The sequence below is a fragment of the Microtus pennsylvanicus genome, chromosome 5, assembly GCF_037038515.1.
Source record: "Microtus pennsylvanicus isolate mMicPen1 chromosome 5, mMicPen1.hap1, whole genome shotgun sequence".
Classification (NCBI taxonomy): Eukaryota; Metazoa; Chordata; class Mammalia; order Rodentia; family Cricetidae; genus Microtus; species Microtus pennsylvanicus.
The window spans coordinates 86732105-86758105 of NC_134583.1; the positions used below are offsets into that span (position 1 = coordinate 86732105).

General features: G+C 50.7%; 1 protein-coding gene across 2 annotated transcripts in view; it reads right to left on the minus strand.

The window, feature by feature from the left end:
• Lrp5 (LDL receptor related protein 5) overlaps window positions 1–26001 on the minus strand; it is a 108603-nt gene that overhangs the window by 8279 nt on the left and 74323 nt on the right. For both annotated transcript variants that reach the window (XM_075972962.1, XM_075972961.1), the window contains exons 10-20: window positions 25769–25995; window positions 24218–24402; window positions 21905–22228; window positions 19568–19767; window positions 14946–15154; window positions 13560–13750; window positions 11657–11866; window positions 7092–7217; window positions 3965–4201; window positions 1655–1765; window positions 90–326 (exon numbers count right to left, since the gene is read on the minus strand). In XM_075972962.1, the coding sequence (XP_075829077.1) occupies window positions 90–326; window positions 1655–1765; window positions 3965–4201; window positions 7092–7217; window positions 11657–11866; window positions 13560–13750; window positions 14946–15154; window positions 19568–19767; window positions 21905–22228; window positions 24218–24402; window positions 25769–25995 (2257 nt within the window). The remainder of the gene's footprint in view (window positions 1–89; window positions 327–1654; window positions 1766–3964; window positions 4202–7091; window positions 7218–11656; window positions 11867–13559; window positions 13751–14945; window positions 15155–19567; window positions 19768–21904; window positions 22229–24217; window positions 24403–25768; window positions 25996–26001) is intronic.

A 26001-nucleotide genomic window follows, 5' to 3' on the forward strand; every position in this document is an offset into this window, starting at 1 on the left:
AAACTGTGTCTCTGTGGGTGGCCCTCTGGGCGCTTCCCAGACAACTCCCCAAACCTCCTCTATCAGAGAGGCAGCTTCAGGCTCCTTACCTGGGAAGGGACCATGCTGTGAGCCACCCGGGGCTATGAAATTGAGAGGCACGTGAGGGGTTCCACTGACGTACTCATGGGGAAAGGGCCCATTGGCCCCCGTGTAGCGCTGGCACATCACTCGCTGGCAGACAAAGTAGACCCCGCCCATGACGAAGAGAGAGAGGATGATGCCAATGACAGGCCCAATGGCACTGCTGTGGGCTGGGATGTCATCGGAGGGTGGCTTGTTGATTTCTGTTGGATAGATCACTCACGTTAACCCCAAAGTGATGGCCTTCCACATGGAACATGCTGTGAACCCAAGCGGGGCTGCCTTTGCCCAAACTTGGCACCTGCAGGAAGGAGCAGATGAGCTAGGGACATGGGATATGGCTCACTTTGGGACAACTGTCTGCTGCTCCTGAGCCTGCTCAACCCTGTTCTCTGCCTGGCCAACTCTGCCTCATTTCCAATGGCCTAAACTGTGCTCACAGGCTTTTGCTCAGCACCATGCCTGGCGAAGGTTGGCAGCGAGTATTCCTGAGTTAGCCCATGTCGTGAGATAACAGAGCAGGATGGTATGATCTGGAGTCAGTGTGAGCTGCTGGGTACCAGTCTTCTGGGGTCTATAGGGAGCAGAGCAACTTTTATATCACCTCAATTGCAAGGCCACCAGAGTGTGAAAGACACGTCCCTGATTCAGCTGACAAAAATGTTTACCTTGGGACACAGCATTCCCAAGGACATCAACTCCATTCCTTCTTAACTGCCCACAACATGAAAGAGCTGGGGAAAAGCTTTTGTCTCAAAAGATGGAGCCTGAGTGTGAACATCAGGCCTATGGCAGTCCATGTACAGACCTGCCCAGCAGAAGACATCAGCCACCCAACTCTGCCATCTAAACCAGGCCACTCCAGAGTCAGTGCCCAAGGCATCTAAGCTGTGATGGTTTCTAAGTCCATGAGAAATGTCCTTTTCCCATTATGCCCTCCTTTCCAGCAGCAGACATCTCCGCTCTGGTCCCCATGGGGTAGATGGAGTAGACCAAGGCAGAAAATCATCACATCCTCTCTGGAATTCCAGTTCCTTCCTGTCTGACTGACAGTCTTTAGGAAGCCTTCCTGACCGCCCCGACCACCTATTATCTAGCACTAGCACTCACATCCTTGGGTGTTAGTCCATGTTACTCAAGGGTTATGTATGGCATATGGTGTGGAAAAACCCAGACTACTGGGTTTGGGTCCTAAACTGTGTAAGAAAAGAGAAAGAGCTGATTAGTAGGCATGCGTGCATTCATTCTCTTTTCTTAACTGTGACCAGCTGCTTCGAGCCCCTCCCTTGACCTCCACACAATGGCGGACTGTAACCTGGAACTGAAAGTCCTTCCCCTGACCTCCCCACAATGGCGGACTGTAACCTGGAACTGAAAGTCAAGTAAACCTGTACTCCCCAAGTTGCTTTTGTCAGAGCATTTCATCAGAGCAACAGAACCAAAACTAGGACACCCACTAAATGAAATTTCCCACAGCCCCAGCCCACCTCGGAGATCCCATCCCATTAGGGACCTGCCTGGAAGCACTTACCACACATGAGCTCATCAGATCCATCAGCACAGTCAGGAAAGGAGTCGCACTGCTGCTTGATGAGGACGCACTGGCCGCTGGTGCACCGGAACTGATTGGGCAGACAGACAGCTGTGAGGGAGTAAGGGGTCACGCTTAGAGGAGCTGGAGGGCAGCTGCTGTCCTGGCCCCAACCAACACTGAGCCAACAGCAAGAACGCTTTCCCAGCTAGGAAAGACCATAGGAAACTCCATCTCAGCCCAACAGGTCCCCTGTTCCAAGGTCTGTTCAGAGTGAAGAGGGGCGGGACCATGACAGTAAGGAAGAGACCTTGATGCCAGCCTGCCCCCAGGAGGCATGCAGTCTGAGTCAGAGACAGCAAAGAGCAGGAACAACAGCCTCAGGTCCAGGGCCAAGGAGGTGGGGCTGAAGTGGAGTTGGCAGAAATAACTATTTCCTCAGTGCAGGCGGGCTGGGGCAGTGGAGCCCAGAACTCCACGAAGGAATAAGTTGCACTCAGGGGGACCAAGGCCATCTCCTCTAACATGTGGACGGAAACTGGGCAGGGAAAACTATCGAGTTACAGCACCTTGGGGAACACCTGGGTGCTTGGCATCATCTCCCACAACCACCCATCTGGACTCTCTCCTGACATGCCCCAGGTTCCTGACCTGGCAAAGGAGACAAGGGCACTTTGTCCTTCCTAGGAGTTGGGGCCAGCACCTGCTATTGGTGGGTGTATCTCACACCAGGAGGAGTGTGGGCAGGTGAGTGGGAGGAGGGAAGGATGGATTTTGAACTCATCAAGTGACACTCAAACTAGAAGCACACACTATTACTGGCTCTGTAACCAACCACCCAGCTCCCCTGTCTCGCATGAGAGTATCCACACGTACAGCAGTAACTGGGCCAGGTGTGCCAATGGACCCTTATTTATAGACAAGGCAGCTAGCTGAGTTTGGCACGTGCCATCATATGTTAAGCCCTGGTCCATGGTCTCCACCAGATCCCTCAGAGCCCTGGTGAGCAGCAAAGTCATCATCACAGTCACACAGAGGAAGCCGCCAAGGTCACTTCAGGTCTCTGCTGAATGAGGGTGGAGGATGGTGGCAGACAGCATCTGAGTCATGGAGAACATCACCCAGCAGTTTTGGGCAGAGGCAGTAAGAGTGATCACAGGAACGGCTCAGTGACAGATCTGTGCCTATGGTGCTAAAACATGTGGCAGATGACCAAGGGCAGCGCAGGTCACGTATCATGCCATGCATAGCAAGTGCAAAAGAGATATATTAGAAAACTATAAAGAAGGGTCAGTGAGGGCTAGAGAGATACCCAGGTAAGGTCCACTTCCAGAGGACCCGGGTTCAATTCCCAGCACCCACATGGCAGTTTACAATCATCTGTAACTCCAGTTCCAGTCAATCCAACACCCTCTTCCGGCTTCTGCAAGCACCAGGCAGGCACATGTGCACATACATACATGTAGGCAAAACACGCGTACGCATAAAACTGAATTTAAAAAATTTTAAAGGCTGGCCAGTGAGACAGCTTAGTGCAGGGAGTCTCAATTTGGGGTCGAACAACCCTATGACAAAGGTCACATATCAGACGTCCTGCATAACAGATATTTACATTAAGATTCATAACAGTAGCAAAATTAGAGTTATAAAGTAGCAACGAAATAATTTTATGGTTAGAAATACCACAACCTGAGGAACTGTATTAAAGGGTCACTGCTAGGAAGGCTGAGAGCCACTGGCTTACAGCCGCCAGGTGGTGGCGGTGCGCGCCTTTAATCCCAGCACTCCGGAGGCAGAGACGAGGATTCCTGTGGGTCTGAGGCCAGCCTGGTCTACAGTGTGAGTTCTAGGACAGGCTCCAAAGCTACACACAAAAACCCTGTCCTGAAAAAAACAAAACAAAACAAAAAGATGCTTACAGTCAAGCCTGGTGATCAACATGTTCGCTGAGACCCAAATGGTAGAAGGAGAAAACTGACTTCTACAAGCTACTGTCTTCTGACCTCCATTAGCACAACATGGTGCACACAGCATACATATGCATGCGTGCACACACGCACATGCACACACCCTAAGGAAAAGCCTGGTAAGGTAGCTCGGTTGAGAGGGTGAAGCATTTCTTCAGGCTGCACCTAAAATTCACTTCATTTGTTCCCACCAAGAGGACCTGCCTATTTAGCTGCTTTCCAGCCCTCTACTTGAGGAAGGTGAAGTAGAGCCTAATGCTTGGTGTACAGGAGGGAAGACCAAATGGCTTTGGCAGGGCCTGGGAGGGACATAGCAGCCAGGGTGGGCAGGGCAGAGCCTCACCATCGCAGTTGGCTTCATCAGAGCGATCCTGGCAGTCGGCCTCACCATCACAGCGCAGGCGCAGGTCCACACACTGGCCTCGAGCACAGGGGAACTGGGAGGCAGAGCACACTGGGCAGCCTTCCTCATCGCTCTGGTCGGCACACTCCGGGAAGCCGTCACAGCGCCAGGCTCCAGGGATGCAGTCAATCTCACCAGTGGCACAGGCAAACTGATCAGGGGAGCAGGTAGGAGGCTCTGGGAGAGAGAGGAGAGCACAGTCACACAGGCTCACCCCAGTGAACCACACAACTGCAGGAAGCCCATAGCACACTTTCATGCAGTAGATTGGCTTCAAACTTACTGAGTAGCCAAGGAAGACCTTGAACTGCTGATCCTCTGTCTCTATCTCCTGAGTTCAGGGACTACAGGTGTGCATCACCATACCTTGTTTACACAGTGCTAAGGACTGAAGCCAGGGCCTTGCACATGTGCTCTACCACCTGAGCTGCATCTTCAATGCATGTCTCTTCTTTTCTTTTTTTTAGTGTGTGTGTGTGGGGGGGGGGCATGTTCCTATGCAGACATGGATAGCATTCTTCTCTCTCTCTCCACCTTATTCCTGAGAAACAGGGTCTCTCACTACACCTGGAGTTAGGCTGACAGCCAGCAACCCTAGTGACATGTCTGTCTCTGCCTCTCATCACACTGGGGTTACAGGTGCCACAACTGTTTGGATGTGGCTGTTGGTGATACGACCTCAGGGGTTTACGCTCACAGAGCAGTTATGCTTACCCACCGAGCCCCCACATGTCTCTTTTCTATGGTAAAGAGCACAGACTGCCTGGGAATTTTTGATTTAAGCAGCACAGACTGCCAACATGGCAAAACAGGGTGGAAAACCCAAGAAGTTTCTTGGCTTCTCAAAGCCTCCATTTCCTCCTCTCTACACCTAGGAGCCACTGCACGAGTGACGGGGCTATGGGGAAGAGACAGGGCGTGTGGCTAGGGTGGGACACACAAGGGAGTGGTGGGTTGTGCTGCTGAAACACTGGAACATTTTAGACCCAACACATTTCAGAACCTCAGCAAGTCCTTCGTCCTGTGACCAGACAAATGGCCATAAAAGATTGCAAACTGTCTGTGTAAAAGACACACATCTCTTGGGCTGTGAGAAGGGGCCTCAAGCTGAGTGTAAAGGCACGTGCCTATAAACAGTGCACTTTGGAGATGGGAAAAGATCTGGAGTTCAAGATTAACTTTGGCTACATCAAAAGCTCAAGGCCAGTCAGGACTATGGGAGAGAGACACTGTCTCAAAAACAAACCAAAACAAACCAAAAGAAGAAACCTGAAGCCTCATGGTGAGGAAATGACAGAGGGGCACATGCTCCCAAGTGGAGAGCAAGGCCTGGGTGCACTGCCCCTACCCCAGGCAGGCAGGCTCAGGCATCCATGGGAGCCATGCAGAAACATCTTCAGATCACCAGCCTGTGTAAGTCACCAGAAGTGAAAGAGAGTGGACAGACACAAAATGTGTCTCTGTTCTTGGCCAAAATCTAGGGTTTGGTGTGTCAGGCAGTCATTCCCAGAGCTCCCGGAGCCAGGAGCAAGACTAACCATTAAAAAAAGTGTCCATGCGCTCAGCCAATGCCAAAAGCATACAAGGAGAGGTCATGGGCAAGGATGAAGCCTGACCCTCCCAGGAGCTCACAGAGGATACTAAGGTAGAATGCAGCCCAGGCTCTGGCGTGCCCAGGTCACAGCAGAGAGGAAGAAGCCCTGGGAGCAGACTTCATCATGGTGACTTTAAAGACCATCACTTTTATCACAGCCATTCCCCACACGGGCTCTGTTACTTAAAGGAAACCAGCCTGCCAGGTCTGCTCTCAGTCTCACAGAGAGGAAAGCAGAGCTCACAGCAGGCAAGAGTTCATCCGAAGGTCAGAGTCCAGGATCTGAACCCAGGTCTTCCTAACCTGGTTCTTGATGACACATTGCCATCACAGCCATGTAGGCCCCAGGGAAATGGGGGGTGGGGACTAGAGAGACTTTTAGAATAGTTCAAAGTTCCGACTGCTCTTGCAGAAGATCGGGGTTCAGTTCATGGTATCCATGAACTGCTTGTAACTCCAGTTCCAAGGAATATGATACCCCTCTTCTGGCCCTGTGGACACTGGAGGCATGCGGTTCATTACATGCAGGTGAACACTTATGCACATAAAATAAATATAATTTTAAAAAAGAAACCTTCTATAAGATCCAACAGCCCTGTGGATAACTGACAGCAGAATAGGTGGTCAGGAAAGATAAAGATGCCTGATCAGTACTATCTATCAACTGGATCTTATAAATCTTTCTAGAATATTCTACCTGCCAACAGCAGAATGCCCAAGGGCACATAAAACACTCACAAAGATGGAGTCCAGAACGCATAGTGGCCATAAAGTACACTTCAATTACTTCAATCTATTTAAAGAAAGAAATCCCACAAGGGAAGCTCTCAGACCACAGTGAAATTAAAGCAGAAATCAAAGAGAGCTGGGACATTCCTAACTATCTAGAGACCAAATAAATCCTTCCAGGCAAAAATACTTACCATTGAGCCAACCTACACCTCACAACACACTTCTGAACAACACAAGGGTTATTTAAATATTTCAGCTATTGGGGTAGGGATCAGTACTAGCCACACAAGCCTGAGGACCTGAGTTCAACCCCCAGCACCCAGTGTAAACAGCCAGGTGTGGTGGCACGTGTTCCTAATTCCAGGGCTGGGGATGCAGACACAGGGTCTCTGGTCTCACTGGACAGTCAGCCTAGCCTAACTGGCAAGCTCCAGTTCCCAGTGAGAGACCTTGTCTGAAAAAAACAAAACAAACAAAAGACAAGGTGGATGGCTGGGGAATAACAGCACAGATTAACCCCTGGCCCCCACAGTACAAGAGCACACACACGCATCAGGACTATCTGAAAACTAAGATACAACTGATTAAAATCCGTGAGCTGCAGGAAAAGCACACAGAAGTGTTAATTAGGGAGGGGGCTATAGGTAAAGAAATGACTGCTTTGGAGATTAGATGCCATGGGTTCTGTCACCTTAACGCATGCAGGGCACTAGTCAAAGACCCAACAGAAGGTTCACTCACCACCACAGGTCAGCAGGTTCTGCAGGAGCACGAGATGGACTGGGCATGAGCAACGTGGCGTTCCATCACCCTTGGCAATGCAGATGTGGGAGCAGCCACCATTGTCTCGGGCACAGGGATGGGCTGCTGTATGGACAGAGCAGGATGGAGAAGATCAGGTTCTCCCTTCCTCCTCAGAGCTCATCCTGTGCAGGTGAATGGCAGGCTTCTACAGAAGATCATTTCACTTGGTCCCTTCAGCAGCCCCGTTGATCAATACTAACATAGAAACTGCTAGAAAAACCAAGTCTCGCCATGCGGGGGTGGCATAGGCCTTTAATCCCAGCACTGGCCTGGTCTAAAGAGTGAGTTCCAGAAGGGCTCCAAAGCTACAGAGAGAGAGAGAGAGAGAGAGAGAGAGAGAGAGAGAGAGAGAGAGAGAGAGAGAGAGAGAGAGAGGAAAAAAACACCTGTCTTGGAAAACAACAAACGAACAACACAAATAACAACAAAACCGAGTCTTGGGGCTGGAGAGATGATTAGTGGCTAAGAGCACTGGCTGCTCTTCCTGAGGATCCCACATGACAGCTCGCTACTGTCTACAATTCCAGCTGCAGGAGACCCAACACCCTCACAAAGATATACACGAAGGCAAAACACCTTTATGAAAATAAAAATTATTTTTTAAAAACAAATGGAGTCTGGCAGCTGTGCTGTGCTGCAAACACACAGCTGTCCCGCTGCAGGCACTGAGATCAACGCAGTCAGCATCCCAGCGTGAGGCAGAAAGTCACTCAGAAGCAGAAGCACTATCTCCAGCTGAGGCGCTATGGACAGTGGGTGATTCCTGTGGGGTTAGGGAGGAGTCACATCACCGTAAAGGTGTGGCTTCTGTTAAGTTAACCATGCTGCCCTGGATGGCCCCACAGCTAGACATGGGGAAGCACAAATTAAGAGTTGATGGATTATTCAAAAAAAAAAATAAAATTTAAAAAAGGTAGGTAGGTAGATGGGGTGGGTCGGGGAACAGCTGGGGGAAGAGTAGGGATGAACAGAATCAAAATAAATTCCATGAAGTGCTCAAAGAATAAAATATTTAAAAAGAAAGAAAACAGAACCTGGAAGCCGTTTCAGACTTTGAACAGTACACCCAAGCCTGTCTCTGTACCCCATACCCCTACCCTTCCCACCATGGCTCTACACTGTCTGCTGCTTTCTCTGCTGTTATAGTGGATGTGCCCATGTCCTGACCCCTATGACCCATACACGTGAGCTTAACTGGAAGCAGAGCCTTTGCAATGTAACAGGTAAGGAATGGCAGGACGAGATCACTGTGGGTGACCCGAGTGTTTTAAACCCACTGACAGAAGAAGGGCAGGAGCAGAGTGCTGGGACTGAACAAGAGTTTTGTGCGCGCTGGGCGAGCCCTTTACCAACTGAGCTACATCACCATCCCTAGCTCAGGTTTTTGTTTGGTTTCATGTGTGTGGTGTATGCACATGTGTAGGGGAATCTGCACACCTGTGTACATACACAGAGGTCAACAAAAGGATGCTGGCTGTCACATCATTTTCTGCCTTATTCTCTTGAAGCACAGTCTCTCACTGAACCTGGAGCTAGGCTGATCCCACCAATCCTCCACACCCCCTAGATCACACTGAGCTTTTTATGAGGGTGTTGGGATTTGAACTCAGAACTCCACGCTTGCACAGCAAGTGCTCTTACCTACCAAATCATGTCTCGAGTCCCTGCTGTCTCTTAAAGAGGTCTTGCTAAATATTGCAGGCTGGCCTCTAACACTAGTTCCTCCTGCCTCAGTATCCCAGTGGCCAGCATTGCAGGTATGTGCCTCCAGGACTGTGCAGTTTGAAAACTGAGGTGGTCACAGATTACAGCAGAGCTCAGCAAGCCCACTCCGTTATACCTCCGTTATACCACAGAGCAAATAATTCTCACTTTCCCAAAGAGCCTGCATCCTGCAGCTATTCCATTCTGTCAGCCCTTGCTCTGTGGACTGCAGGGAGCTCAGACATAAGTCTGGCATAGACTCTCATGAGAAAGCATGCTGGGTGTTCCACACCCCGGAAGAAGAGCTTACTTGAGAATTCCCTGCCCTTGTTATCTGGGACACCTCACGTTAAGTTTCCATAAGGGTATGTCTAATTCTTACCCTGGCTCTCTAAAGGCTACCTGGTCCTTCACAGTCCCCTCAGTTATAGGGAGATATGGCTAGTACGGCTTTCTGTGGACTCTATTGGGCAAGAGTGTCACCATTCCAACCACAGCATGGTCATTCTGAAGGCTTGTGACATCTAGGAGCCTGTGTCTTTGTAAGGAGTCAGGAGAACAGAGATATCCTGTCGGCTTTGTCTACTGAGACAGGGTCTCATTATGAAGCCCAGGCTAGCCTGGAACTCATTATCTAAAGTAAGATGACCTCAAACTTGCTATGATCCTCCTGCCTTGGCCTCCTGAGTGCTGGGATTGCAAGTATGCACACACGTGCCTGGTTAGAATGTGATGTTTTACCCTCTATCTGCAGATACACAGACTGGGGAGATGCAATTTATCCAGACAGCTCACTCCTCAGGACCCCAGTGATCCAGAGGACAGAAAAGCTGCCGCTAGCCAACCCAAGTGCTAATTTCCTGTTTCAGAACTCAGCCCAGCTTTGGGCGGATTGACAAACCTCCCCACTCCCCAGAGCACTTGTATTCCATATATTATTCTACAGGTTTTGGCTGTAGATTCCCAGCCTATAGCGTTGAGCAACAGAAACAACATGACCAAATCAAGGGCTCTGGCCTAAACCCAAACTGCATGAGAGGGGCCCACGGCAGGGTTACTGTGTGCTAGCTAGCACTTGAGACATGCTCATAGGACAAGCATGCATCTCGGGCTAACTATGAATGTCACCCAACACAAAATCAGAAACATCATGACAGGGCCAGAGAGATGGCTCAGAAGGTGAAAGAACTGGACATTCAAGCTTGACAACCCGAGTTCAACCCCTGGAACCCACTGTGCTGGTTAGCCTTTTGTCAATTTGACAAAAACTAGCGTCATTTGAAGAGGGAAGGGAATTCAATTGAGGAACTGCCTCTAACAGATGGGCCTGTGGGCACGTCTCTGGGACATTCTCCTGATTACTGAATGATGTAAGAGGGCCCATCCTGGGCAATATGCCTGGGCAGGTGGTGCTGGATGGTGCAAGAACACAGGCCAAGCAAGCCATGGGAGCAAGCCATTAAGCAGTGTTCCTCCACGGCTTCTGCCTCAGTTCCTGCCTTGAATTCTGCCCTGGCTTCCTTCAGTGATGGACTGTGACCTCTCAGTCAAACACACCCCTTCTTCCCTGGTTGCTTTTGGTCACGGTGTTTATCACAGCAGCAGGGAAAGTATCTAGGATGCCCACAGAAGGGATGAAAGAGAGGCCCAACTCCACAGAGCTGCTCTCTGACCTGCACACGCTCCAACTCCACAGAGGTGCTCTCTGACCTGCACACGCTACATGGCATGCATGCTCCCATCCCTACATACACCATACATACATAGAATTTTAAAAAATTAGGGCTTTTTTTGCAACTTGATTGTGTGATTTTTTTCAAGCACGAATTTTATAGCTGACAACATTTCATCACATTGTCAAAAGTTGAACACACCTGAACAGGGGATGCAATGCAGGGGGTTCCCCATGGTCCCAGCAAAGAGACAGCCAAGGTGAAAGCTCAGTCCTGGAGGCAGAATTAGCACCCAGCAGGAGAGATTCCAATGGAGGGACACAGGAGGACAGGGAGCAGACAAGGGCTGCAGGGGAACCAGCAGCATGGAGGGGCAGTCCTAGTTCTGAAACCTGAGGCAGCAGACCCTTTAAAGAATGGGACCGAGCTGGAGACATAGCTCAAGAGGAGAATACTTGTGCAGCATGCATGAGACCTGAATTCAATCCCAGGTCTAAATCCCAGGACTAAAAAACAAAACAAAGAGCTGGAGCCTGGAGGGGAGTCTTCAGATCATTGGGGGGTGTCTTCAAAGGAGACAGTGGGAACTCATCTCTCCCTCTGTTTTGGTTCCCAGCTGTGAAGCATGTAGCCTTGCTTCATCACACAATCATTGCCATAATGTGCACTGTTTCATCACAGGCCCAAGAGTGCATGCACGCACGCATGCACACACAGCTCAGAGAATGCTAGCACTCAGGAGCTTGAGGCTGGAAGGCTGTCAGGAATTCTAGGCTAACCTGGGCTACCTAGAGAGACTGCGTCTTAAAAGTAAACAGATAGATGTAGACATATGAGAGAAGGACAGATGGAAAGGGTGGCACTGGTAGACAGGAAGATCATAGACCGACAGACAGACAGCAAAAAACAAGCTTGGGGACTTCTGTATAGCAGCAAACAAAAGTTACTGCAGAGGGGGACACCTGGACACATACTGGCCTTCAGTGCTGAGCCCATGGCCTCCTTGGGACCGTGGCTCTTACACCAGCAGCCCAGCTGATTTCATCAGGGCTGATTCAGGAGTCCCTAAGCAGTGTTACAGTCCCCCAGAGGACCCTACCACAAAAGCTGTCCCCTCTCACATACAGAACTCCTCCAGGCTGACTTCCTCCACAGCATGGATGCCTGTCAGGTGGGTGACACGGCCCTGAACCCTAGTCCGCTTGTCCCCAGTGGTCTTCTCCACACGTTCAATCATCTGCTGCTGGCGATCGATCCAGTAGAGGTGCCTGCCCAGCACTGTCAGACCCACTGGCTGCACGATGTTGGCATCTTCCAGGGTAAGGCGGTTGGCCCCTAGGGGTAGCATACAGGCTCCATGAGTGGCAGCCCAGTGAAGAGTCAGACCCACTAGGCATAGGAGACTAGAGATGTAAAGAGAGGGTCATGAGGGAGTCTAGGGTATTTCTGCCCTCTCCAGAGCTGGGGCCTGGAGCAGATGCCATGGAAGCAGGCTTCTCCCACTAGGGATCAGGATCATACCACATGGTCACTGGCATGGTGCTTCCTGTGCCCATCCATCACTAATGTGTGTGTGTGTGTGTGTGAGATATTTGAGTGGAGGAAATATATGTATACATGTATATACATGTGTGTGCATGCATGTGAAGGCCAGAGTCTCAATCATTTCTCCATCTCATTTATTTCTTTAAGGTATTGATTGATTGAGACAGGGCTTCCCTATATGGCCCTTGCTCTCCAGGAGCTCTTCATGTAGACAAGGTTGGCCTCAAACTCACAGAGATCCACCTACCTCTGCTGGGATTAAAGGTGTGCATCACTACACCCAGCTTTATAAAAGTATTTTTAAGCATTTATTTTTCAATTTTATGCATGAGTGCTTTGCCTGTATGTATGTCTGTGCTCCAGAAGCCTACAGTGTCCAAAGGAGGTCAAAAGGATCTCCTGGAACAGGAGTTACAAATGTGTGTGAACTGTCATGTCAGTGCTGAGAACTAAACTCGGGTCCTCTGAAAGAAGAGCCATCTTATATTTCATTACGTTTATTTGCATGTGGGAGGGGGTACATGCCACAGCACACCTAGAGATGTCAGAGGGTGTTGGGAGCAGTGAACCCCCAGATCCTGAATTTCTTGTAAACAACTGTTTTCCTCTACTCTAAGACAGCCTGCAGCTGCTCTGAACATGAGACCCTCAGGAGTTCCTAATGGCAGGAAAGTGGTTTCTGGTGGGTTTGGCTGGGGCGTGGCTATCAGTTAAGGATCCCTATATAAGCTGCCCTGGACACAATAAAGGGGGCATTCTTGGGGGATTCAAGGATAACCCGTGTCTCTGTCTGTGTGTCTCCAGCCCCTTGCCCAGTTTAGGAACTGTATGGTAGCGCACAGGGCACAGACAGGCATGATGCGCTACAAGAGGGCAACTTGTAGGAGGAGTCGGTTCTCACCTTCACCATGTGGATCCTGGGGCTCAGACTCCTGTTGTCAGGCTTGGTGGCAAGAGCCGTTACCCAGCGAATCATCTGGGTGGCTCTCCACATCATTTTTTGAGACAGGATCTCTTACTGAAACTGATTTGGCTAGACTGGCTGGCCAGAGAGTCCAACGGATCCTCCTGTGTCTGCCTTCCCAACACCGGGACCCCAGGCATGGGCCACAGTCCCTGCTTTTTACATGGGCGCTAGGGATCAGAATTCAGGCCCTTAGGTTGTGCAGCAAGCTCTTTACCCACAAGTCACCTCTCCCCAGCCACACAGCTTTTATTAGATGAAAAGCTACAAGGATCCAGCACCCTCCTAAGTACTGACTCCTGCTTCTCCATAGTCCAGGGCTCACATCCAGGCCCCCATGGTGTTAGGAATACACATGAACATACAGAACTGCAACACAATGCCAGGCTCAGATGGCCCAGGACAAGGTGGTAGCTGCTGCCCCTACTGGTAGCAAGAAAAGCTGCGAGTTCCTGGGAGGGTCACACCTGCAGGTTGCCCACAGAGGTCTCAAAGACCGGAGACATCCAGGACGCATACCTGAAAGGTCACAGCTTTCGATGCGCTTCAGGTCTGCATCCACCCAGAAGAGTTTTCCCAGGGCATTGTCCACCACGAGGGCCACGGGACGGATGAGGCCTGTGGTGAAGAGGACCTCCCGCTCTGTGCCATCCAGAGAGGCACGCTCAATCTTGGCCGCATGGTCCTGCATGTTGGTGAAGTACATGTACCTGTAGAAACAGTATATAGAAGCCGTGGGTAAAGAGCAGTGCTGGGAGCTCTCGCTGCCCCCTCATCCATAGCACCAGCCCAGCCTGGCCCTACTGCCATCCAATCAGCCGCCCTAGCTTCCCACAGTTGGTCCTAGAGGCTGATGAACCACACCTCATGGGGGAATAGTGTCCCTCAAATTCATGCCACCAAGGTGTGAGCTTCTCTGAAAATCGGGTCTTTGAAAATATGAGGAATGAAATTAAATCCCTGGGTGTGAGGGTGGGCCCCAAACCCAGTGAGAGGCTGCTGAAGAGAAATATGACGGCCAGAGCGCATAGAAAGGCAGTGTGGTCAGAGGGGAAGTCTGGAACGATGGGACAAGTCAAGGAACGCCCGCAGGCACCAGAGGAAGGGGACCCTGCCAATACCTGGACTGTGGACCTCTGGGCTCTGAGAAGTAAGTGGATAAACACTGTAGCCAGAGAACACTTGTCTACACCCCTGCCCCACTGCCAAGGAGCATCCCCATGCCCATCTCCTCAGAAGGGACTTCCCCAGCTCCAGGATAGCTGTCCTCCAGCAACTAGGGCTCCACTTGGAGGCTGAAATACTGACACCACCATCTTCCTCATGGTCACAGAAATGGCCACCAAGACTCTGAGGGGCTGCATCACTTGTACACAGCCATGGGGCAGTTAAGTGCAGGAGTCAGGATGTGAACCCTGGCATCCTTGCCCTCATCAGCAGCCCTATACATAACACCTGCTTTACATGTCAGCCCTGCAGGACTTAAGAGGCCATCAGACTCCTGCCCGAGGCTCTGCAAGCTCAGCTTTGTCCTTAAGCTTCAAGGACACCTGTCCCAGGGCCCTCTCCCACACCAGGCGCTCTGAGGACCAACAGGTAGGCTACTGATTCAGGAATGACATATTTTGAGTTGGATCTTGGGCAGAATGTATGCAGCCCCAAAGATCAAGGTGGACAAATTACAGACACAAGGTCCACGCAGCAGGACTCTCAACCCCAGAGTTCTCCACCCCGATCCAGACTTCGCCTTCTGCTCACGCAGCTGGGGATCCTGGGTACAATGTTGAAAACACTGCCTAGCCCCCAAGAGACCAATACCACAGGTCCAGAGGGACCAGCGAGTGACTACATGCCTGAGCAGGATGCAGCCCTCACCCCACTGCCTGCCCATCCTGGAGCACCTACCCTCGCTCAGCATTGACAGCAATGGCCCTTGGCTTGTCACGGTCCCCGCGAAGCACCACTCCCATGGCGTCCCCATCCAGTCGGTGGACATTGATGGTGTTGGTGGCCTCACAGGTCCAGAACAGTGTCCGGCTGTAGATGTCGATGCTGAGATCATGCGGCTGTCTGTCTGGGCTCAAACTCTGACTGGGAGAGGTCAGCATGGAGAGCTGCGAGAGGGAGCAGACAAGCTTGCACCCCACTGTCGTGCACAGGAACCCAGGGGACAGAAGCCCCAAGTTCAGCCTCCAAGTCAAGATTCCAACAAATTGGAGGCATTTCCTGCAGACTTGGCTCTTTACAACAAACATTTATTTGATTTTGTGCATGTATGTGTTGCATGCACATTTCATAGCACACATGTGGAGCTCAGAGGACAACTTTTAAGAGTTGGTTCTTTCCTTCTACCATGTGGGTCCTAGGATTCGAACTCAGGCCATCTGTCAGGCATGGTTTCAAGCACCTTTATCCATTGAGACATCCTGGTGGCCCTCAGTTTAGATCTCAATGGTATGTCCACTTAAGAATGCACAGAACGGCCGGGCAATGGTGGCACATGCCTTTAGTCCCAGCGCTCAGGAGGCAGAGGCAAGCGAATCTCTTAATCAAGGAATTCAAGGCAGGCCTGATCTACAGAGTAAGTTTCAGGACAGTCAGGGCCAGGAAAAAAAGGAAAGAGGGAGGGAGGGAGGGAGGGAGGGAGGGAGGGAGGGAGGGAGGGAGGGAGGAAGGAAGGAAATGCATAGAACAACCAGGAGGAGCTCCTGGAGGACTTAGGACTCTAGGACCCAAAAGAGAATCCACCAGAGGACACTGGCAAGCTTCAACTAAACAGACACAGGACCTGAAGCCCAACCTCTCCCTTCATCCCTACTGCTTAGGACTCAAGCTATTGGCTTTGGATGCTCAGACTTTTGTTCTTTTAATTCAGTAGCCAGAATAGTAGGAATGGAGACCGAGGGCTCTTCTCACTGAACCCTATGGAGGAGAGACCCAGGTTGTGAGGATACCAGAGGGCTCTTCTCACTGAACCCTATGGAGGAGAGACCCAGGTTGTGAGGAGACCGAGGGCTCTTCTCACTGAACCCTATGGAGGAGAGACCCAGGTTGTGAGGATACCAGAGGACTCTTCTCACTGAACCCTATGGAGGAGAGACCCAGGTTGTGAGGCTACCAGAGGGCTCTTCTCACTGAACCCTATGGAGGAGAGACCCAGGTTGTGAGGAGACCGAGGGCTCTTCTCACTGAACCCTATGGAGGAGAGACCCAGGTTGTGGAGGCAGGCAAAGGGCATAGTGCAGGTGCTGGGGTAGGTGGGGTGGGAAGGGTGAAGCAGGGCAAGGGCATGCAGCAAGTGATGGGTGGGAAGATGTGCAGGTAGAGGAGTACCTGGGCAGTCAAGAAAACAGGATAGGGAGAAACAGAGGGAGGGTATGGGCCTATATGAAGGTGTCTGAGGAAGGCAAGAAGAGTGGGGCAGGTGGTTCTGAGAATCTCAGGGACTTTCAGGAGATCTGGACTATGGAACTTTCTTGCAGGTGGGGAGGGAGGAGGCTATGGTCATCAGCACTCAAGATGACTGTCGGAGAGACGACAATCCTAAGCCACTGGCCCAGCCCTGGTAAAGTGCCAACCACTCATTTTCACCACAAACACAGATAGGGGTGGGATTGTAATCGTGACTTAATAACCTGACAGGCCAGTGAGAATTTTTATCAGATAGGTCTCATGATAGTTGATCTCAATTTTCAACCTCATGACATCTAGAATTTACCTGTGAGACCACCTGGACTCACTGGGTTAATCTAGCGGGAAAGCACACCATGGGCGGCACATTCCCTGCAGAGGAGCCTGGGCTATATGAAAAGAAGACAGTGAGGTCACTGGTGAACTTGATGAACTAAGTTTGCTCTCTGGAACCCACAATACAGAAGGCAAGACCAGACTCTCCCAGGTCGTCCTATGACTCCACCCCCATGCATGCTGGGACACATATTCCCTCTGCCTCAGTGAAAAGATAACTATTAAAAAATGCTTTTAAAGGAAAGAAAGCAAAGCACAGCATCCATTCCCCTCTGCCGTCGCCGCTTTGCTGTTTGGAGACAGTATCTCACAAGGCAGTCCTGGCTGGTCTAGATCAACGCAGAGAGGTCCAGCTGCCTCTGCCTCCCAAGCACTGGGACCCGGCACTTTGGTTAGTCATTATGGATACAATGTGACCAACCCCCGCCACCCTGGCTTCTGAGCTCTATCAGACTGTACTATGAACTGTGAGCCAACCCTCTCTTCTATAAGTTGTTCTTATCAGTGTGTAGTCACAGCAACCGAAAAGTGACTAAAACAGACATCATCTAGAAGGGACACTAGTCTCCAGTCACAGCCCAGCTCACAAAACAAGCAAAAAACCAAAACTACACTTCTGGAGTTCCCAGAGAAGCTCTCCTCCTCTTAGCTTCACGAAGCATCAAGTTGTCATATATTGGTAAGGGGCCGAAGGCTTCTATAGCTTTTGTAAAAGGCATCTTGGGAAAGGCGCCCCAAGGCAGGCTTGGCTGCTCCAGGATGTGTATCCTTCCTGGACTGGTCAAGCACAGCGGAAGACTGGTAGATTTGAAAACTAGGCTGACTGGATGTAGTGGTGCACAACTTTTATTCCAGCAGTTGAGAGGCAGAGGCAGGAGGGTATCTATGAGTCAGGCCAGAATGGTGTACAAAACAAGTTCCAGGATATCCAGAGTTATAGAGAGACACCCTGTCTCCAAGAAATGGGGGGAGCACTAGGCTGGCAAAACGGCTCAGTGGGTAAAGCCAATTGCTGCTAAGCCTGACCCTGGAGTTTGATACCCAGGATTCATGTGTTGAAGGAGAGAGCTGACTTCTGTAAGTTCCTCTGACCTCCACATTTAAACCATGTGACTTGCTCACACATATACAAATAAATAAATAAACAAACAAACAAGCATAATAAACTGCTAACGAAAATTCAGGCTCAGCATTTGATAACACGCAATTTCATTTATGTGAAACGCTAAAAGAATGGAGAAGCCAGGTGTAGCAGCATACAAATGTAGCCCCAGTACCCAGGAGGAAACATACTGAGTCTGAGGCCAGCCTGAGATACAGAAAAACCTGTCTTAAAAATACAAACCAAGGGTAGAGGAGGTGGCTCAAAGGTTAAAGAGCTGGCAGCACATGCATGAGGACCGGAGTCGAGAGTCTCAGAAATTCATGGCAGTTCAAGGTGGGCATGACAGGCCCAGAAAGCAGAAATGGGGGATCCCCAAAGCAAGCAGAGCAGCACGACTATGGGTTTGATTGAGAGACCTTGCCTCAGTGAATAGGATGGATGACCGATGAAAGAGGATTCCCAGCATCGACACCAGGATCCTCCCATGCACACTCATGTGCACAGAGACATGCACCCTACACATGCAAATAGACAACACACAGGCGGGAGGAGTGAATGTAGACACCTGTCCGGGCATGTGGCTCCAAGAAGACTGGATGACACACACCTCCACTCATATGCTACAAACCACATCCAGCCACACCTACAGCCAGAACCTCCTGCCCTGCTTCCCAAGTTGCTCCCATCTCATAAAGCCCACATACTGCAATCCTGATGTTCTATACCCACAGATATAGGAGTGACGAGCCAGGAAAGGGGCTCCAACATTTCCTACAATCCCCCCTGCTTTCTATGTATCACTGATAGAGTTTCAGGGAGGGGGGAGTAAAATTATTATTCATTTTTATGTGTATAGGTATTTTGCTTGCATACATATCAGTGCACCATGTGCATGCCTGGTACCCAAGGAGGTCAGAAGAGGGCACTGGATCCCCTACGACTGGAGTTACATACAGTTGTGAGCCATGTGGGTGCTGGGAATCAAACTCTGTGTTCTGGAAGAGCAGCGAGTGCTCTTAACCACTGAGCCCTCTCTCCAGCCCCACTAAAAAGTTTTTGAGTACCAGGCCTACCCCTCTTTGTCCCACAAGCCCAACTGTTTCTGTTGGGTAATTTGGCACTGGCACAATGTTTATTACATTACAGAATTAACTGCACAAGAGAGAGGCTTGGAAAAGCACTTGGCGTGCAGGCACTAGGGGCAGCACCCACATAGGAGAGCTGGGCATGGTGGAGACAGGCAGATCTCTGCGGCTTGCCAGCAGTGGCCTAGCCTAATCAGTGAGTCCCAGGTCTCGGTGAGACACCTTGTGGACGGATGCTGTGGAATGACATCTGACATCGCTGTCTCATTCCCACATGTGCACATAGAGATGCACAGACCAGGACCGACTGCATGAACCATTTAAATAAAGGAAGCATGTAGTGTGAGCCCTGCCTGAGCAACAGAAAATCACCTTGGACAGAAGATCCTTAGAGCCTGGCCCACCACCACCCAATCCCCAACCCTTATCAACTGGGAAATCCAGTTTCTCTTAACCACAGTCCAGGGTTTCGCATGCCCAGGATCACACCCACAATTACATAACCAAAGTCCAAATTCTTGTTTGCCACGAGCCCTGCCCAGAAAAGGGGAGCAGCCTGTAAGTCACACCCTGCCCTTAGGGGCACCTGCCTGGGTACCGTCGTCCTTGGCCCTCTTGATGTTCTGGCGCCCATCCACCCAGTAGATGAACTTGTCCAGTGGGTCGTAGCTGATGGCTTTGACATTCCTCAGCCCATGCAGGGGCAAGACAAGGTCCGGACTGAGCTGGTCATCGGGGATCATCCGGCTGATGGCAAATTTCTGGCTGAACAGCAAGAAGGTGGAGGGTGCTGGAGTGGGACAAACAGACCGAGCGCCGAGCATCAGCAAGCTGAGGGCGCTGGAGCGGGACAGACAGACTGAGCAGAGAGCATCAGCAAGTGCAAGCAAGGGGCTGGACAAAAAGACTGAGCAGCAAGCACTGCAAGCTTAAGTCTCAGGACAGACAGACTGAGTACCAAACATCAGCAAGTGCAAGCTGAGAAGCTGGACAAACAGACCAAGCGGTGAGCATCAGCAAGCAAAGGGTGCTGGACAGACAGACAGAGCAGAGAACATCAGTGAATGGAAGCTGAGAGGCTGGGGCCAGGGGTACAGCAGCCAGTGTGGTTACAGACCAGCACCTGTTCCCACTGAACCCCTTAGAGAAGAGTGGACACAGAGCTGTGGGCTGGCCCGAGTGATGGGCCATCTTTCTCTGTTGTGGCTGTTTCTGTTATCATCCCAAGTCTGTACGGCTCTGAATAGGCTGATGCTTTGGAGGTGGGGGAGGGGGTCTCATGTAGCACAGAGTAGCCCTGAACTCTGATAATCAGTCGAGAATGGTCGTGCACTCCTCATCCTCCTGCCTCTACCTCTCAGGAACTGGGACTAAAGGTGTGTGCCACCACACCTAGTTTTATGCCATGCTAAGATTGAACCCGGGGGTCTGTGTGTTGTAGGTCAGCACTGGAGCTACATGCCCAGCTCCAGAGATTAATTTAACATTTGTTTATATTATTAAAATTACATGCATGTGAGTGTGTGTGTGTGTGTCTGACTGTGGGTATATATAGTGACCAGAAGGGAAAAAACTGCTTTTGGAGAGATCAGAAAGTAGGCTGGATTCTCCTACCCAGCTAGGGCACACGTCCTGAGGCCCAAGACTAGCTGCCCAGATTCAGAAACTATAGCACCAGATATATGGAAGGTGCCAGGAAGTCTCCAGGAACAGGGGCTAAAAGAGGTGGCTTGAAATCTGAGCTACTGTCCCAAGACCCAAGGAAGCAAGAGTTCTTGCTTCTGCATCTCTACCTGCCCTATAAGAGCACAGCCCCAGCAGGGCATGGGCACACACAGCACTCAGGGAAGCAGAGGCAGGTGAATCTCTATGAGTTTGAGGGCAGGCTTGCCTACATAGCGAATTCCAGGCCAGCTACATAGTGATTTCATCTTCAAAAAATAATGGAGAAATGCTCTTCCAGAGGACCTGGGTTATATTCCCAGCACCTACATGGCAGCTCACAACTGTCTGTAACTCCAGTTCCAGAGCATCCAAGGCCCTCTTTTGGACTCTCTGGGCACCAAGCACACATGTGGTGCACAGACATACATGTAGGTGAAACACCCATTTACATAAGACAATAAACAAAAAAAAATCACAATTCTGGGGAGACCAAGCTCTGGCCCTGGACCACGACAGACAAGCTCAGTGTCAGGCACATTTTCTGTCCTTTCAAACTTCAGGGTCCACAATGAACAGGGAAGGGAAAACAGCTACTACGGGGGGGGGGGGGGGGGACGACCCAGGTGACAGAGACCTAAGAAGTCTCCAGTTCTTTGTAGAGGCCAATATGACATCACAAAAAGCCCGCAGACAGGACACACCTGTGCTCACAGAGGGCTATGAGGAAGTCCCTCTCTGGCCTCCTGACTCACTTTCCCTACCAGGGCTGGGACTGTAAACACGGGACTGAACAGGCTCCTGGGAAGAGGTCAAGAGGTCAAGAATGCAGACTCAGGAGGCATTCTGGTGGCTCCAACTGTCTCAGCTGTGCATGCTTGACCAGGTTGTTACATATCTCTATGCCCCAGGTTCTAGGACTGGGATACTCAACTCTATAAGCTTGAGGCTCAAATGTGTGTCGTCAGGAGAAACACTCAGGACAGCGCCAGCAATACACTGAGATCCTCCTCCCCCCATCTTCTAAACAATTCTACATTCAAAGATCTTCCCCACAGAAACAGGCAGCTGAGGGGTTTGCCTTCATCCCATCTGGCAGTACCCAACCAGGTAGTACCATGAAGACTGTGCAGTGGACAACCTGCCCAACCATCTGGGTACATATGACACCCCAACTCAAGAAGCCCTCTCCTACCCTTGCCCATTATGCCAGTTGTTCTAAAGGACTGAGGCCTGGGGCGTGCAGTGGGGATCACGGCACTTACGGCTGCAGTTACGGCTGCTGGGGTCCAGCGTGTAGTGCGAAGCACAGCCACAGCGGTGGCCTCCAGGGATGGCAAGGCACAGCTGCCCACACTGGCCATTGCTGTGCACGCAGTCATTGAGGCCGTCCTGACGAGAGGAGTGGAACACCAGGATGTCCATGACGAAGTCCAGGTGGCCCTGGATGAGGGTGCGGTTCTGCCCGCTGGTCTTGTCAGCCCGCTCGATACTATGCAGGTTCCAGTCAGTCCAGTAGATGTAATCGCTGTACTGTGTCAGGCCAAAGGGGTAGGGCAGATCATCGGCTATCACCATGCGCTCCTGACCTGCGTGGGGACACAATACATAGGTCAGCAAGAGAGCTGTCAGGCCAATGAGCTCAGGGAGCTTCTAGGAGAGTCGAGCCAACCTTGATTTCCAGGAATCTCAGCCACACAGGGAAGCCTGAGCAGCTTCATGAATTGGGCTGGTTGTCCACCTAAGCTGCAAGCCCTGCCAGCGTCTTCAGGGAGAAACCCATGCATCAGCCAAAGGACACTCACGGAATTGCTTTCAGCAGAGAGTAACTTGGTTTCTTTGTTTATTCTGACTGTTTCAGTGCTGTAGCCTAGGCAGCCAGAATTCACTATGTAGCCTGGGCTGGCCTCACACTGACAATGATCCTCTTGCCTCAGCCTGCCAACTGCTAGGATTCCAGGAATGAATCAGCATACCTGGCTCCATTTTATTTAAACGAGCACACGGGCCATTTATACCTGGTCCTCAGAGTCACATAGCTACAATGCTCCTGTGGAGACTCAGAGCAACGGGAAAGGACATGCCTGAGATCCTGCAGAGAAAGCCCGGCCCTCCCCAGAGTAGAACAACACAGAGAGGACTGAGCAGATCTCTCTTCCTGAACTACCTGTTAACTAGGGGCTCAGCACACTGGTGCACACAGCACACGACAGGCATGAGGCCACGTGCCAGGGAGAGGCAGGGAACAGGCCTGGCAGAGCAGAGAGGGATAGCACAAGGTTCTAGGAAGGAAGGAGCCTACAGGTAGGTTCCCAGAGCCCCCGGACCAGTCGTAGGTCCAGCCCCACACAACTACGTTTTACAGCCTGTAGGCGGCAAGTCCATATCTCCTCATGTGTTCTAGTCATGGTACAAACTGTACCAACAAAAATAAGTTTGCAATATGAGGACATGTTTGTCACATCACAAGAAGAAAATTGTATGTAGTATAGCTTAAAGCAACATTAGCTTCAAAAACAATTCTTGCCAGTCTGGCGGTAGTGACACACACTTTTAATCCCAGCACTTATGAGGGAGAGGCAGATGGATCTCTTGTGAGTTCGAGGCTAGCCTGGTCTATGGAGCTAGTTCTAAGGCTGCCAGGGGCACACAACACAGAAACCTTGCCTCAAAACAAAACAAAAAATTGACAATGAGAACAATAAAAGCGAGTTCTCTGTCCATCCATCCATGTGGTCTTGTGTAGCCCAGGTTAGACTCAAATTCAGTATGTAACCAAGGATGACCTTAACCTTCTGATCCTCCTACCCGCACCTCGTGAGCTGGGATTACAGGCTACACTACCATACCTAGTTTATATGGTACAGGTGATAGGGACTGAACCCAGGGGTTTCAAGCATGCTCAGCAAGCAGCTACTAACTGAGCTACATTCCAGCCAAAAATTATTTCTAAAAAGCAAAAAACGTACAAAATATTCAGGTTCTCAAAATGAATATCATGATTAGGAAGGTGTATGGCCACAGAGGAGGAGCTTACACTACTGGGTGGTATTGGCTGGACCTGGCCCTGCTGAGCTCCAAAGTTCTTTTGCTGGGTGATTTTAGGCAAGTCCTATGACATTATCCAGGCTCAGTTTCCCCACCAATAAAAAGGGCTACCACAGGGGTTGGAGAGATGGCTCTTCCAAAGGTCCAGGGTTCAATTCCCAGCAACCACATGGTGGCTCACAACCATCTGTAATGATGTATGGCGCCCTCTTCTGGCCTGTAGGCATACAAGCAGACAGAATACTGTATACATAGTAAATAAATATATATTTTTTTAAAAAAAGGGGCTACCACGTGGTAGAGGGTGGTATACCAGTCCTAGTTCAGGTGTTGGCTGCGACTCGGAACCTAGAAAGCCTTTCCCAACACAACGGCAAGGGTACCAGGGCTAGACGGAGATAGATATACCCCAGGAAAGGGGAGAAGGCTTGTGGCTGTGTCCATGCCTTTGTAATGCCAAGTGGCTCACAAACTAGTACAGACTCACGTGTAAGGAAAGGGAAGCCAGAGCCCTGCCACTCAGCCCTCACCCAGCATGTTGGAAGACTCGATCATGTTCGTGTCCAGGTCAGTCCAGTACAGTCGCTGGTCAGCGTAGTCAATGGTGAGGTCATTGGCCCGACCAACTTTATCTACCAGTGTCATGCAATTGGTCCCATCCATGAAGGCTCGCACGATCCTTGGCTTGCCGCCCCACTCAGTCCAGTAGATGTAGCTGGAAGGTACCAGGAGAGAGGAGATGGGCAGGGCTCAGGTGAGTTGTGGTTTGGGACAGAGAATAGCCACCAACTCCTAGACTCAACCCTCCTGCCCTGGTGGAATTCGGTCAGTGACATCTCCCCAGGAAGTAAGAATGAGCCAGATGTAGCTGAGCTTGTACCACAGCTCTGGCTCTCTCTAGGGGCAAGCAGAGGAAGCCATCAGACAAGACTGTCCAAGCAGGCAACATATCTTAACTAAGCCAGCTGCGTGTGTCAATCAAGAGATGTGGGCATATTCAGATAGATGGCCCTTTCTTTCACACAGTGAGAAAACTGACTAGGGCTGACACAGCACAGAAGAGGTCCCCCTCTTCCTCTTCCCCTGCACATCTGAGAAGAAGGCTCACAATCTCATTCTAAGGTTTGGAAGATTTTCTTGGCCTTTGCTGGACCTTTTTCTTCATCCTGCCATTATAGCTAACAGCATATGTTCCAGGAGGGGGCAGGATTCAGTTGCTCCTCATGACCACATGGATGCTCTATATGTGCCTGGCACTAAAAAGGGACACACCTGGGACCAGGATGAAACTGCACTTGGCCACCAAGCCTCAGCTTCCAGGGTGGAACTAGCTCTTGGGAGTGGGGGATCCTAGGCCAAGGCCCAGGGGCTTGTAAGCCACCATTTCTAAACACCCCTAAATCCAAGTGCCTCAAGGACAGCTCTGAGAGGCAGTCTGGTCACCATTTTGGAAAGGAGGCCTGAGATGGCATCAGTTGGCTCAACCTGATCTAACTGGCCACGGGGCATTAGCTTCTCTGAGACATATGTGTGTGTGTGTGTGTGTGTTTGCATGTGTACTCAGGCTAACACTGAGTGTCTTCCTCAATCATCTTCTATCATATTTTGAGTCAAGGTCTCTCACTGAGCCTGGAGCTTGCCCATTTGGCTAGCCGCGCTGGCTAGCCAGCAAACCTGAGACTCTGCCTGTCCCTGGCTTGCCAGTGTTTGTGATAGAAGCCAGGCTGCACCTGCCTTTTCACATTAGTTCTGGGGATCCAACTCAGAACCCCATGCAAATACTTTACCAATGGAGTTGTCTCCTAGTTCCCTCTGAGTCAGTTTCTGTGTGTAAAATCCCAAGTGACACTTAAGACAGGCCATGAAAGCAGTCAGAGTTCAGTGACTGACAACAGATTCAACACTGGCCTGTTTCCCCTCTAAGAATAAGAAAGACAATCTTGCAGGGTCCCTGCCAGTGCTGGCATCTTCAAGGCTAATGTCAGACAGTATAACTGTCAGCACAGAGTGATAGGTGGAGCCAGTGACTTCGATGCAGAGGGAGGGCCCTGGATCATGTGACAAACAAAAGCAATGCTTACCCTTTAGTAGGATCCAGAGCCAGAGACCTGGGGTTGTCAAGGTCTTTCCATACAAGCACCTGCCGGAACTGCCCATCCAGCCGGGCCACCTCAATCCTGTTGGTCCCTGTGTCAGCCCAATAGAGGTTCTTGCCCATCCAGTCCACGGCCATTCCTTCAGGGTAGTCAAGGCCAAACTCGATCACATGCTCCACCGAGCTCCCATTCATGAAGGCTCGGCTGATAGTCTGGGA